The sequence below is a fragment of the Misgurnus anguillicaudatus genome, chromosome 9 (assembly GCF_027580225.2).
Source record: "Misgurnus anguillicaudatus chromosome 9, ASM2758022v2, whole genome shotgun sequence".
Classification (NCBI taxonomy): Eukaryota; Metazoa; Chordata; class Actinopteri; order Cypriniformes; family Cobitidae; genus Misgurnus; species Misgurnus anguillicaudatus.
In genome coordinates this window covers 25342740-25356381 of record NC_073345.2, presented here as the reverse complement: position 1 = coordinate 25356381, position 13642 = coordinate 25342740, and the positions used below count along the sequence as shown (strand labels likewise).

Sequence of the window (13642 nt, the reverse complement as noted above, 5' to 3'; positions counted from 1 at the left end):
CGATTTGCAGGCCTGCATCTGGGCGCCTCACTGCGGCCGTTTCTTATTCGGAAGGCTGCAGCCTCCGGAGGTCGCACATCATGCAGGCTGATAACGCAATCAAGCCTGGATTATTTAAGATAACTGAGCATTGCATTCGCAAGTCATACGTATATTGTAACAACTAAGAATGATATTTAACTTTATAATTGTTAATATTTTAAAATAAGACAACAATTTTTACGTATGCAGCCTACATATGCGACCTCCGGAGGATTGAGAATCGGCCTGCATGAGCTCTTCCCCATCGCCGCTTCTTGTAATGCGCATGCGCCGTGCCGCTCATTGTTAGCAAAGATGGCGTTGAGTAAAACGTTTGGACAAAAACCAATAAAATTTCAACTTGAGCAAGATGGGGACTTTTATATGATCGGTTCAGAGGTATGTCATCTGTTTTATAATAGAAGTCACGCAGGGGTTTACATCGGAAGCGTTCACGTGACCATCCCATAAACATAAATATTACCACCTTCTGCTTCTCTTTGTTGATACGATGCTGATGTGCAAGTCGACTGAGTGAATGAATGAATGATTAAATGATCCTTAAAGTTTTAAATTACCATTGTTCTTCAATATAATGAAGTACGTGCCTATCCGATCAATAAAAGTCGGATTAGAAGTGCGATTATATATTCAGGCACACAACGTTACAATTGTATCAGCATTAAAGTGCACAAAGCAAAACGTTTTTAAAGATAACTCGTATTGATAATGCATTTATACTTTAAACATGTTTTGCACGCTCTCGTATGTAACTTAGGTAGGCAACTATCTTCGTATGTTCAGAGGCTCTCTCTACAAACGGTACCCGTCGTTAACGAGACGACTCGCATCCGTGGAGGAGAGAAAGAAGATTGTAGCATCATCACACGGTAAGTCATTCCTTTCTTTTTAAATGATATCTCAAGTCCAGAAAGTCTCTGTAAAGAGTAAGGTTTAGTCCTAGTCACATAGCCCTGCTTCTGGACAGCAGTTTGTGCAGTGTTTTCTTTGTGTTAGATCATGGTTACGCAACTTTAGCCACCAGTGTGACCCTGCTGAAGGCATCCGAGTGTGAGGAGATCTTTGATGGGAACGATGAGAAGTACAAGGCTATCTCCATCAGCACAGAACCACCGGCTTACCTCAGGTAAGAAGTCACATAATGGTCCATAGTAATCTGTCATTGCTGTTTAATTTTGCCTTAATATTCTGAAGAAGACTGAAAACTGACTCAGTGGTTTTGTGATCCGATTACTAGATTGAGTTAACATTAATAATATCTTAAGACTTTCTCCACTAAGTTTTTTTTTTTAATGCCATCTTATACTTCCATCTCCTGGTTTTCGGATGGAAAGAGGCATTTCGAAATGTTTGCACCCCATAACACATGTACAGCCTTCCAAAAGTGCGTTTTTAATTTGATCATTTTAATTCAAAATTTGCTCCAAAAACTACTGTTGTTTGAGCGATAATTTTTTTACAGTTATTAATGTAAATCTTTAAAAAAATGCAATAATATAATTAATTTTGCAATCTATGTATTTTGCACATAATTTTCCTGTTGTCTATTATTTCTTTCTCCTTAAATATATTTTCTGTAAAGCTGTTTTTCATCTATACATACCTGTGAAAAGTGCTTAGAAATGTTTATTATAAATTTTAATTTAAAGTGGACATTTCACAAGACTTTTTTAAGATGTACGTATGTGAAGTTTTAGCTCAAAATACCATATAGGGCTGCAACGATTATTTGCTTGTCCCATTAAAAATGCCTCTGAAATCGATTCAGAATCGATTTTGTGTTTCATGCACAGCTTGTGCGTGTACTACAGCATTTGGTCAGTAGGAAGTAGGGTGTCCATTTGTGCCAGTTCCTCCGGGCACGTCCCGAACATGTTTTCGGGTGCGTTCTCCGGAAGTCGAATTGGTTGGCCGCATACGTCATCAAGGTTTAATATTTCAGGTTCTATTTCAAAAAAGCAACCATTACATTTCAAGGTAAAAATAAAACTATAATGATTGTATGTCTTAACAGAAATAAATCTTAATTTTCTAATGTATTTAAACTGATATGTGAGAACCGCGATGACGTATGTGGTCGAGTAACGTGACTTTCGGAGAACGAACCCGAAAAAACATTTCGGGACGTGTCCGGCGGAACTGGCAAGAATGGCCACCCTAGTAGGAAGTACTCATCAATCTAAAATCATTAGGAGTCGGAGTCGTTTATAACAAACTCGTTAAACAAACTCATTTAAAATATACTTTATTATCATGAAAATACCTGAAACAATTTGAAGAACAGTGATATAAACATTTCCTGGAATAGCGTTTTTAATGCTACTACTTCTGTGGCACAAAGGGAGTGTCTGCACGAGAGTGCCCCCTGGCTTTGGGATGTGCCAGGATTTCACTGTAATTCATTAAAATTCATTGAGAAAACGCGCATTTGCACGATTAATCGTTGCAGCCCTAATACCATATAGATAATGTATTATAACATGTTAAAATTGCTACTTTGTAGGTGTGAGCAAAACTTGACGTTTTTGGGTGTGTCCTTTAAAATGCAAATGAGCTGATCTCTGCACTAATTGGCAGTGGTGTGGTTGGATAGTGCAGATTAAGGGGCGGTATTATCCCCTACTGATATCACAAGGGCAGCCAAATTACATTTACCTATTTTTTCACATGCTTGTGGAGAATGGTTTACCAAAACTAATTTATTGGGTTGATCCTTTTTTCACATTTTCTAGGTTGATAAAAGCACTGGGGACCCAATTATAGCACCTAAACACGAAAAAAGACAGATTGTTATGATATGTCCCCTATGAAATGTGTGTAAGGCTTTCACAAAGGAGTCCTACACATTCAGAATGAATGTCAATGCCAGGTAAAAAATAAAATCTGTTTGTTAAAAACTTTTTTATTTGACATTTAGGGAACAGAAGGCAAAGAGGAGCAGTCAGTGGGTTCCCACCTTACCAAACAGCTCCCATCACTTGGATGCAGTGCCTTGCTCAACCACCATCAACAGAAATCGAATGGGACGTGACAAAAAAAGAACCTTTCCGTTATGGTGAGATGGCGATCGATAAGCAGGTCCTGATAAGCGAAAATTAGGAAGTTCCACTTAAACAATTCTTAGGTTAGGACTGTCAACATGTTTCAGCATATTGCCTAATGTAACTCTAATTAAAGAACGTAAAGCTCTGCGTAAACATTCAAGCTGTTGTTTATTGTAACAGATGTTGTTATCGTGGCAAAATCAAGGCAGAGGATGTTTATGAAGCAACCAAACCGTATCTCCGCTGCATATTTCCCAGAGTTGTTTTAGATAAGTGGATGGAACAACAGTTTGGAGTGCTGACTGTGAGATTCCTTAAGGTCACGTTTCTCACTGACAGAATCGTATCTGATGATGTTACGAAAAGCAAATGCCCTTAACAGGCTCATTTTTCTTTGGACGTGTTGTTGAGATTCATCTTCCTTACCTCCCACTTGAGTGGAGATAACCTCAGGTGCACTCCGAAAACGTAATGTTTTAAACAAACAAACTTGGCCAGATGGAATTGTGGTTTTAGGTCCTCAGCTGACTCCCAAGTCTTCTCATGTTAAAAGACTGTCCTCCTTGAGTATAAACTCTAATGGTCCTTGCAACACAGTCTCCTCTGAAGGCTGTGGTAAATGTCAGCAGTTGGTTTGCACGGGAATACTGCCAACCAGCTGTTGCTTTCAAGCAATGTCCAAAACATCATCTAATGATTCATTTTTCTGTCATTACTTACAAGACCAATATTTTACACCTCTCACATAATCTTACACATATGATGATAAACACGTCAACTGCATGCTTTTGACGTTTTATGAAAGGTTTGATGAGTTCTTGCAGGATATGGAATGAGAATCATCTGGGGTGTTGTTTAGATTTAAAGAACTTGCTTGGAGTTTATTGGCACATGTTGTACACATGGTGCTGAGTAATGATGTTGTGTATTTGTGCGTTTCTTTTCTTCAATGCATAGTTTTGATGACCATGACCCTGCAGTTATCCATGAAAATGCTTCCCAGCCAGAGGTCCTGGTGCCCATCCGCCTGGATATGGAGATCGATGGGCAGAAACTCAGAGATGCCTTCACCTGGAACATGAACGGTAAAAGAGACCGAGAGTTTTTTTCTTATTACTCATACTGTTCTTAAGCTTGACTGACTTTCTTTGAACACAAAATGTGATAGTATCACTCTTAATAAATGTGACACAGAAGAAGTAAATTTGATAAAAGTGCATTTGGTTATGTGTCTCCAGAGAAGCTCATGACACCGGAGATGTTTGCTGAGATCTTGTGTGATGACTTGGACCTGAACCCTCTTGCGTTCGTCCCTGCCATCGCCTCTGCCATTAGGCAGCAGATTGAATCCTATCCCACCGACAGCATTCTGGATGAGCAATCAGACCAGAGGGTCATTATCAAGGTGTGTCCCTGGCATCCAATAGTGTGGAAATAGATCTTACTGTAAATATGGCTTATAGTATTCTGAATTGGTTGAATCTAAATTCTGATTTGAGGAGCAGCTTTTTAAGCCATTGTAAAATATTGATAAACTCACACATGTATATTATGGAGCTTTAGGTCGGGTGATTTAAGCAATTTTGAGCGTGGCATGGTTGTTGGTGCCAGACGGGACCGGTCTAAATATTTAACAATCTGCTCAGTTACTGGGATTTTCACGCACAACCATTTCTAGGGTTTACAAAGAATGGTGTGAAAAGGGAAAAACATCCAGTTTTTTGTGGGTGAAAATGCCTTGTTGATGCTAGAGGTCAGAGGAGAATGGGCCGACTGATTCAAGCTGATAGAAGAGCAACTTTAACTGAAATAACCACTCGTTACAACCGAGGTATGCAGCAAAGCATTTGTGAAGCCACAACACGCACAACCTTGAGTCGGATGGGCTACAACAGCAGAAGATCCCACCGGGTACCACTCATCTCCACTACAAATAGAAAAAAAGGTTTCAATTTGCACGAGCTCACCAAAATTGGACAGTTGAAGACTGGAAAAATGTTGCCTGGTCTGATGAGTCTCGATTTCTGTTGAGACATTCAGAGGGTAGAGTCAGAATTTTGGCGTAAACAGAAAGAGAACATGGATCCATCATGCCTTGTACCACTGTGCAGGCTGCTGGTGGTGGTGTAATGGTGTGGGGGATGTTTTCTTGGCACACTTTAGTTAGTTAGGCATTGTTTAAATGCCACGGTCTACCTGAGCATTGTTTCTGACCATGTCCATCCCTTTATGACCACCATCTACCCATCCTCTGATGGCTACTTCCAGCAGGATAATGCACCATGTCACAAAGCTCGAGTCATTTCAAATTGCCAAAAATTAGTTCAACCAAAAATTCAGTGTTCAACTGTGTTTGTGTTTTCCAGCTAAACATCCACGTGGGGAACATCTCTCTCGTGGACCAGTTCGAGTGGGACATGTCAGAGAAGGAGAACTCACCGGAAACGTTTGCTTTGAAGCTCTGCTCTGAGCTGGGTCTCGGAGGAGAGTTCGTCACCACCATCGCCTACAGTATCCGAGGACAGCTCAGCTGGCACCAGAGGACGTACGCCTTCAGGTAGGTGTCATTCGTATACATAGACATACAACTGACTGATGTCGAGTAGATTTTTGTCCAATCAGATGATACCTAGAATAATAGAAGTCTCTCTCTATAATATCAACCCCACCTCCCACTGTATTAATTTTAGAGGTCTTTTGGAGTCATACTTTTTTTTTCAAAATCATTGTCATTTGATTTATATGTGACTCTTATATGTAAATCGTAAGATCTATCTGTGGTTATCTGTTTTCTATGTGGTGCAGGGTTTTCAGACTTTATAGATGTGTGAACCACCAAAGCCTCGCTATTTAGTTACCCACGCAGGTGATTTTGAAATTAAAATGACATTTAGTGCAGTAAAGTTCTTTTTTTAAACCCTATGGACCTCCGATTGTGATAAGTCGAGATAACAACTTTGACCAATGAGAGAGGTGTTTAGAGTCATGTGTTCAGATCAATGTTCAAATGTGGTTGGACTGTTGATATTGTTGGTCTTTCAACCCGAATTGAAGTGTATGATTAAAAGCTTCAACACCTACGAACAAGATAAAATGAAATAAGTCAATAGCCTGTTTAGTCTATATTTATTCCAGCTGTTTATCTTGTTGTGATCTATGGTCTCACATTTTTGTGTTGGGGATCTTGCATGGGATATTTATGTTTAGTTTGTTTGTATTGCACTTGTTGTTTGTATCTGTTTCCTCATTTTTCTCCTTGAATTGCCATGTTTCTCGAGGTATTTTGATAGGTGATTTACTTTATTTTAGGGTCACATCAAGTCAAGTGATTTCTTTATTGTAAATTATTATGTGGTCATATACACACAAACACACACAGCAGATCTTTTCATGCCACTAAATTGAGACCATCTTTAGTGCGGTCTGGACCATCCGCTTGTTCCTCTCAATCGCCTTTATTTGTCAAACAGCAAGCAGGCACTCTTTTTTCTTCATTATGCCCTAAAGTTTGTTTTCTGTTTTTACTTAGCTGGTTGTTTTATGTTCATTTCAGTTGTTTAGTTTCTTTCCCTTTACAGCACAATTCTATTAGATATTATGTTTATGTATAATGTTTCATTGTTCTGCTTTGATCTTGCATGGCCTGCAAACCGACCGTTACCTTTTGAGAGATGGGAATATATATATGTTCTGTTGGTCATACGTTCTGTAGGCCCTGCTCTCTGTAGGCTCTGCTGTCTATATATCACTCTGTTTGTATATCACTCTGTCTGTAGGCCCTGCTGTCTGTAGGCCCTGCTCTTTGTAGGCCCTGCTCTCTATAGATCACTCTGTCTATAGATCACTCACTCTGTCTATAGATCACTCTGTCTGTAGGTCCTGCTGTCTGTAGGCCCTGCTCTCTGTAGGCCCTGCTGTCTATAGATCACTTACTCTGTCTGGAGGCCCTGCTGTCTGTAGGTCCTGCTGTCTGTAGGTCATACGTTCTGTATGCCCTGCTCTCTGTAGGCCCTGCTGTCTATAGATCACTCTGTCTGTATATCACTCTGTCTGTAGATCACTCTGTCTGTAGGTCCTGCTGTCTGTAGGCCCTGCTGTCTGTAGGCCATACGTTCTGTAGGCCCTGCTGTCTGTAGGCCATACGTTCTGTAGGCCCTGCTGTCTGTAGGCCCTGCTGTCTATAGATCACTCTGTCTGTATATCACTCTGTCTGTATATCACTCTGTCTGTAGGCCCTGCTCTCTGTAGGCCCTGCTGTCTATAGATCACTCACTCTGTCTGTAGGTCCTGCTGTCTGTAGTTCCTGCTGTCTGTAGGTCATACGTTCTGTAGGCCCTGCTCTCTGTAGGCCCTGCTGTCTATAGATCACTCTGTCTGTATATCACTCTGTCTGTAGGCCCTGCTCTCTGTAGGCCCTGCTCTCTGTAGGCACTGCTCTCTGTAGGCCCTGCTGTCTATAGATCACTCTGTCTGTAGGCCCTGCTGTCTGTAGGCCCTGCTCTCTGTAGGCCCTGCTGTCTGTAGATCACTCTGTCTGTAGGGCATACGTTCTGTAGGCCCTGCTGTTTGTAGGCCCTGCTCTCTGTAGGCCCTGCTGTCTATAGATCACTCACTCTGTCTGTAGGCCCTGCTGTCTGTAGGTCCTGCTGTCTGTAGGTCATACGTTCGTATCTATTAGATATTATGTTTATGTATAATGTTTCATTGTTCTGCTTTGATCTTGCATGGCCTGCAAACCGACCGTTACTTTTTGAAAGATGGGAATATATATATGTTCTGTTGGTCATACGTTCTGTAGGCCCTGCTCTCTGTAGGCTCTGCTGTCTATATATCACTCTGTTTGTATATCACTCTGTCTGTAGGCCCTGCTGTCTGTAGGCCCTGCTCTTTGTAGGCCCTGCTCTCTATAGATCACTCTGTCTATAGATCACTCACTCTGTCCATAGATCACTCTGTCTGTAGGCCCTGCTCTCTGTAGGCCCTGCTCTCTGTAGGCCCTTCTTTCTATAGTTAACTTACTCTGTCTGGAGGACCTGCTGTCTGTAGGTCCTGCTGTCTGTAGGTCATACGTTCTGTATGCCCTGCTCTCTGTAGGCCCTGCTGTCTATAGATCACTCTGTCTATAGATCACTCTGTCTGTATATCACTCTGTCTGTAGGTCCTGCTGTCTGTAGGCCCTGCTCTCTGTAGGCCCTGCTCTCTGTAGGCCCTGCTGTCTGTAGGCCCTGCTGTCTGTAGGTCCTGCTGTCTGTAGGCCATTCTGGCTGTATATCACTCCCTCTGTCTGTCTGTAGGCCCTGCTCTCTGTAGGCCCTGCTGTCTATAGATCACTCACTCTGTCTGTAGGTCCTGCTGTCTGTAGGCCCTGCTGTCTGTAGGTCATACGTTCTGTAGGCCCTGCTCTCTGTAGGCCCTGCTGTCTATAGATCACTCACTCTGTCTGTAGGCCCTGCTGTCTGTAGGCCCTGCTGTCTGTAGGCCCTGCTGTTCTGTCTGTAGGCCCTGCTGTCTATAGATCACTCTGTCTGTAGGCCCTGCTGTCTGTAGGCCCTGCTGTCTGTAGGCCCTGCTGTCTATAGATCACTCTGTCTGTAGGGCATACGTTCTGTAGGCCCTGCTGTTTGTAGGCCCTGCTCTCTGTAGGCCCTGCTGTCTATAGATCACTCACTCTGTCTGTAGGCCCTGCTGTCTATAGATCACTCTGTCTGTATATCACTCTGTCTGTAGGCCCTGCTATCTGTAGGCCCTGCTCTCTGTAGGCCCTGCTGTCTGTATATCACTCTGTCTGTATATCACTCTGTCTGTAGGCCCTGCTGTCTGTAGGCCCTGCTCTCTGTAGATCCTGCTGTCTGTAGATCCTGCTGTCTGTAGATCACTCTGTCTGTAGGGCATACGTTCTGTAGGCCCTGCTGTCTGTAGGCCCTGCTCTCTGTAGGCCCTGCTCTCTGTAGGCCCTGCTGTCTATAGATCACTCACTCTATCTGTAGGCCCTGCTGTCTGTAGGCCCTGCTGTCTGTAGGTCCTGCTGTCTGTAGGTCATGCGTTCTGTAGGCCCTGCTCTCTGTAGGCCCTGCTGTCTATAGATCACTCTGTCTGTATATCACTCTGTCTGTATATCACTCTGTCTGTAGGCCCTGCTGTCTGTAGGCCCTGCTGTCTATAGATCACTCACTCTGTCTGTAGGTCCTGCTGTCTGTAGTTCCTGCTGTCTGTAGGTCATACGTTCTGTAGGCCCTGCTCTCTGTAGGCCCTGCTGTCTATAGATCACTCTGTCTGTATATCACTCTGTCTGTATGCCCTTCTGTCTGTATGCCCTTCTGTCTGTAGGCACTTCTGTCTGTAGGCCCTGCTGTCTATAGATCACTCTGTCTGTAGGCCCTGCTGTCTGTAGGCCCTGCTGTCTGTAGGCCCTGCTGTCTGTAGATCCCGCTGTCTGTAGATCACTCTGTCTGTAGGGCATACGTTCTGTAGGCCCTGCTGTCTGTAGGCCCTGCTGTCTGTAGGCCCTGCTGTCTATAGATCACTCACTCTGTCTGTAGGCCCTGCTGTCTGTAGGCCCTGCTGTCTGTAGGCCATACGTTCTGTAGGCCCTGCTGTCTATAGATCACTCTGTCTGTAGGCCCTGCTGTCTGTAGGCCCTGCTGTCTGTAGGCCCTGCTGTCTGTATATCACTCTGTCTGTATATCACTCTGTCTGTAGGCCCTGCTGTCTGTAGGCCCTGCTCTCTGTAGATCCTGCTGTCTGTAGATCCTGCTGTCTGTAGATCACTCTGTCTGTAGGGCATACGTTCTGTAGGCCCTGCTGTCTGTAGGCCCTGCTGTCTGTAGGCCCTGCTCTCTGTAGGCCCTGCTGTCTATAGATCACTCACTCTGTCTGTAGGTCCTGCTGTCTGTAGTTCCTGCTGTCTGTAGGTCATACGTTCTGTAGGCCCTGCTCTCTGTAGGCCCTGCTGTCTATAGATCACTCTGTCTGTATATCACTCTGTCTGTAGGCCCTGCTGTCTGTAGGCACTTCTGTCTGTAGGCCCTGCTGTCTATAGATCACTCTGTCTGTAGGCCCTGCTGTCTATAGATCACTCTGTCTGTAGGCCCTGCTGTCTGTAGGCCCTGCTGTCTGTAGATCACTCTGTCTGTAGGGCATACGTTCTGTAGGCCCTGCTGTCTGTAGGCCCTGCTCTCTGTAGGCCCTGCTGTCTATAGTTCACGCTGTCTATAGATCACTCTGTCTGTAGTCCCTGCTGTCTGTAGGCCATACGTTCTGTAGGCCCTGCTGTCTGTAGATCACTCTGTCTGTAGGCCATACGTTCTGTAGACCCTGCTGTCTGTAGATCATACATTTTGTAGGCAATACTGCCTGTAGATCACGCTGCCCATAGAGCCATGGTAAAATGGCTTTGTTGTCCATTTTGTTGTTGTGACAACAATTATATGTTTATTTGCTCAAATTAACTTCATTGCTTTTTTGCTTTGCTCTAATCTTCTAATTGTTTGCTTCTTCCACTGTCTTTTCCAATAGGTCTGATTTCAGGTCAATATACTTCAAAATTTCTTGATCTTCTCTCCCTTCTTACCCCGTTTCATACCCTGGGAAGCTGAGTACTTTCATCTCTTATTTTTCTTTTAGCTATTTTTGCAGGGCTTCTCCCTTAATGTTGACATTGTTTTTTTGTTGTTAATGTCTAATGCCATTTTTCTTCTAAAAAGGACACAAGTATAAAGCTGATCATGTGTATAACACAGTATACAGAAATAACAGAAATTAAAGATAACCGCATCTCCAGTTACAGGCAGAGGTTTTGTTATTCTCTGCATGTGCTGTTTGTCATGGTTTTATTCATCTGTTATAATAATAAGAAAAAAGAGGAAATTTGTTTTGAAAAAAAAAAAACAGTTTTAAAAGCTAAATGTTTTATTCATCACTTTTATGCCTTATGTAGGGTCATCATGGAAACATCTTCCATTGTGTTTAAGTTGCGCTGTTGTCCATTTCTGATTTCATGTTGTTTTGATGTCACTTCCTGTAGTGAGAACCCATTACCAACGGTAGAGATTGGCATTCGGAACACAGGCGATGCCGACCAGTGGTGTCCTCTGTTGGAGACACTGACAGATGCAGAGATGGAGAAGAAAATCAGAGATCAGGACAGAAATACAAGGTGAGAAAGATGTGCACATTTGGAACATGAGTGGCTGCTTATCTCATATAGTTAGTCTTAGTTAGAATTAATCATAGTTAGTTACTATATATATATATATATATATATATATATATATATATATATATATATATATATATATATATATATATATATAGTGAAATTCAGAAATGTTGACAATGTGGCTACCTTCTGCTTACAAATGAGCAATATGGCTTTCTGATTTTACAGGCGTATGCGACGACTTGCCAACACCGCCCCCGCCTGGTAGAGAAAAGGGCATTCCTGGTTCTGCCACTCGATAAGCTTAAGTCTATATAAGAGCCTCAGGGTTGCTGGAGGCTTTTGCACAGACGCACACATCCTAGATAACATTCCTCTGGCCTTCTGATCACCTCATCCCTCAACAGCATTACACTCCAAACACTGGGCCTTTGCTCTCATGAGCAGTTTGGACTTCACTGATCATGGGTCAGATCTTAGTAGTTTGCTTGTCACTGCAATTTCTCTGGACTCCAGTTACAAATAGACTGTTAATTTACTCTGGTTAAAAGAACAGGGCAATATTGCAAATGTTTGAATGAGTATTGTGTTTTTCGTCAAAGGTGCTAATGCATACTATAAACTTGACTTGCTTTTTTATAAAAATAAAGGAAATGACCAATTGTAAGCAGTTTATTTTGAGTTTTTTTTTTTTATCTTACACTGTCACTAAGGTATAAAAGCTGTCATTGGGACAGTACCGTTTGAAAAGGTCTTAACATTTAGGTGCAGATATGTACCTGTGAGTGACCAATATTTACCTGTGAGGTACAAATTTGTATTTTTTAAAGCATACCACCATGTAAAATACCTATTTATTTTATTTGCCTAAAACGGATACATATTTTTTCTAGTTATATTTAGCTCAAAATAATTGGAGTTGTTTTTTTATTTTTCTTTATATTATAAAAGTCATGCAAATTTGCAGCTTAAACGCAATAGAAACCCTTAGGTAAAGAAATGGTGTACTTTTGTGTAACCACCGATTAAGTTTCCAATATTAGTTATGGGAAGTAATTTTAGCGTTCAGCTGAGGTCTCCTTCAGTTTTATATTAAGTTTTTTTTACATTACCTCATCAGCTGTAGCCTAAATCTGTCCTCTTAACAACATACGTCATGCAAGAAGTACCAAGCGCTGCGGTTTTCAGAGTTGTTCCTTTGAAATGTGAGATGTTGCATCTTTAATGTGTATGGAAACTGGAAGCAGTTCAGTCGAAACCCAGAAAGCCCTCATTAGCTGATGCCTGTGATAGATTATATATTCCCATAATCCTCTGGCAGTCTATCACAGCGCGTGCAATTGGTGGTACAATAAAAAGTAATGGAAATACAGTAGAAACAGAATTGTTTCCCTGATGTGCATTTTTCTTGTGCACAGTAACTATCGCAGATTTTTATTTGTTAAAGGCAGGAATTATCTAAAAAAAACTTTTTTACAAATTTGTTTAAACTGTCTTTATATACCAGTACATAATTAAAATGTAAGTACTCTGAAAAAAGAGTATAAAATCGAGTGTCTATAGACCTCTCACGACTGTTTTAAACACAGCTAATTTTTCCATTCACTCCACCCCCTCCCTTTTGGGTTTCTTCTAAAGCCACGCCCCCAAAACACATGAACACGCGACGCTGATCGGCTCTGCAGAGAGGAAGGAGCGCGGTGCATGATGTAGTAACAATCACATGTAATAATAGTACACCTAACTTTATCACTATATAAACAAATAGGATGGCTTTTAGTACTCACTATTAAGCTAGTATATCGATACTGGTAAAGTTTAAAATATATTTAGTTTGATTCGGTAACAAATAAGCTAGTTATATTTATAAGACAAAGCTAAAAACAGATTGCATTGATACAAGTTTTTTTATTACCATCAGTTACACTGTGATGAAGGTGAATTTCGTGGAAGATTCATAACATATACGGTGTTTTGCATGTAAGAGTTTCCATGATGAAAGCATTGTTGACTCTGATGAGGACTACACTCCGGAGACAATACCGCTACTGCATCGTCGACTCGAGGAAAAGCCACGCGATATTTACTCTCGTTTGATTTCTTCGTTTATTCCTTTTTTTTTGCCTCGTTTGCCTTGGCTGACTGGATATGCAGGTACTGTGAGTTCTAAATGCTCTTTCTCTGCCATACTTTTGCTCTTCCTAGAGTGCCTCGTGCACATTCAAATCAATTGGGTGTGCGCATATGTGGGCAGATCCCGAAGCAACAGGGGTGGTGCCATGGTCGCGCAAGCCAATCATTTGATTCGTCCCGAATGGAAATAATTAGCTGTGTTTAAAACGTCGTGAGAGGTCTACAGACACTCGCGTTTTATACTCTCTTTTTCAGAGTACTTACA

The 13642-nt window shown here is 41.9% G+C and overlaps 1 protein-coding gene across 2 annotated transcripts; it reads left to right on the top strand.

Annotated features, from left to right (window-relative positions):
* Positions 1–262: 262 nt before the first annotated feature.
* On the top strand, positions 263–11911 carry smarcb1b (SWI/SNF related BAF chromatin remodeling complex subunit B1b). Of its 2 annotated transcripts, none has more exons than XM_055180851.2 (9): positions 263–420; positions 800–911; positions 1060–1168; positions 2960–3097; positions 4044–4171; positions 4325–4491; positions 5453–5643; positions 11110–11241; positions 11473–11911. In XM_055180851.2, the coding sequence occupies exons 1-9, from the start codon at positions 337–339 to the stop codon at positions 11510–11512; spliced, it is 1101 nt and encodes a 366-aa protein (XP_055036826.1). In that variant the 5' UTR covers positions 263–336; the 3' UTR covers positions 11513–11911. The 2 variants fall into 2 exon arrangements, with proteins under 2 accessions (XP_055036826.1, XP_055036825.1); XM_055180850.2 differs by having other exon boundaries at positions 1039–1168.
* The last annotated feature ends 1731 nt before the right edge of the window (positions 11912–13642 follow it).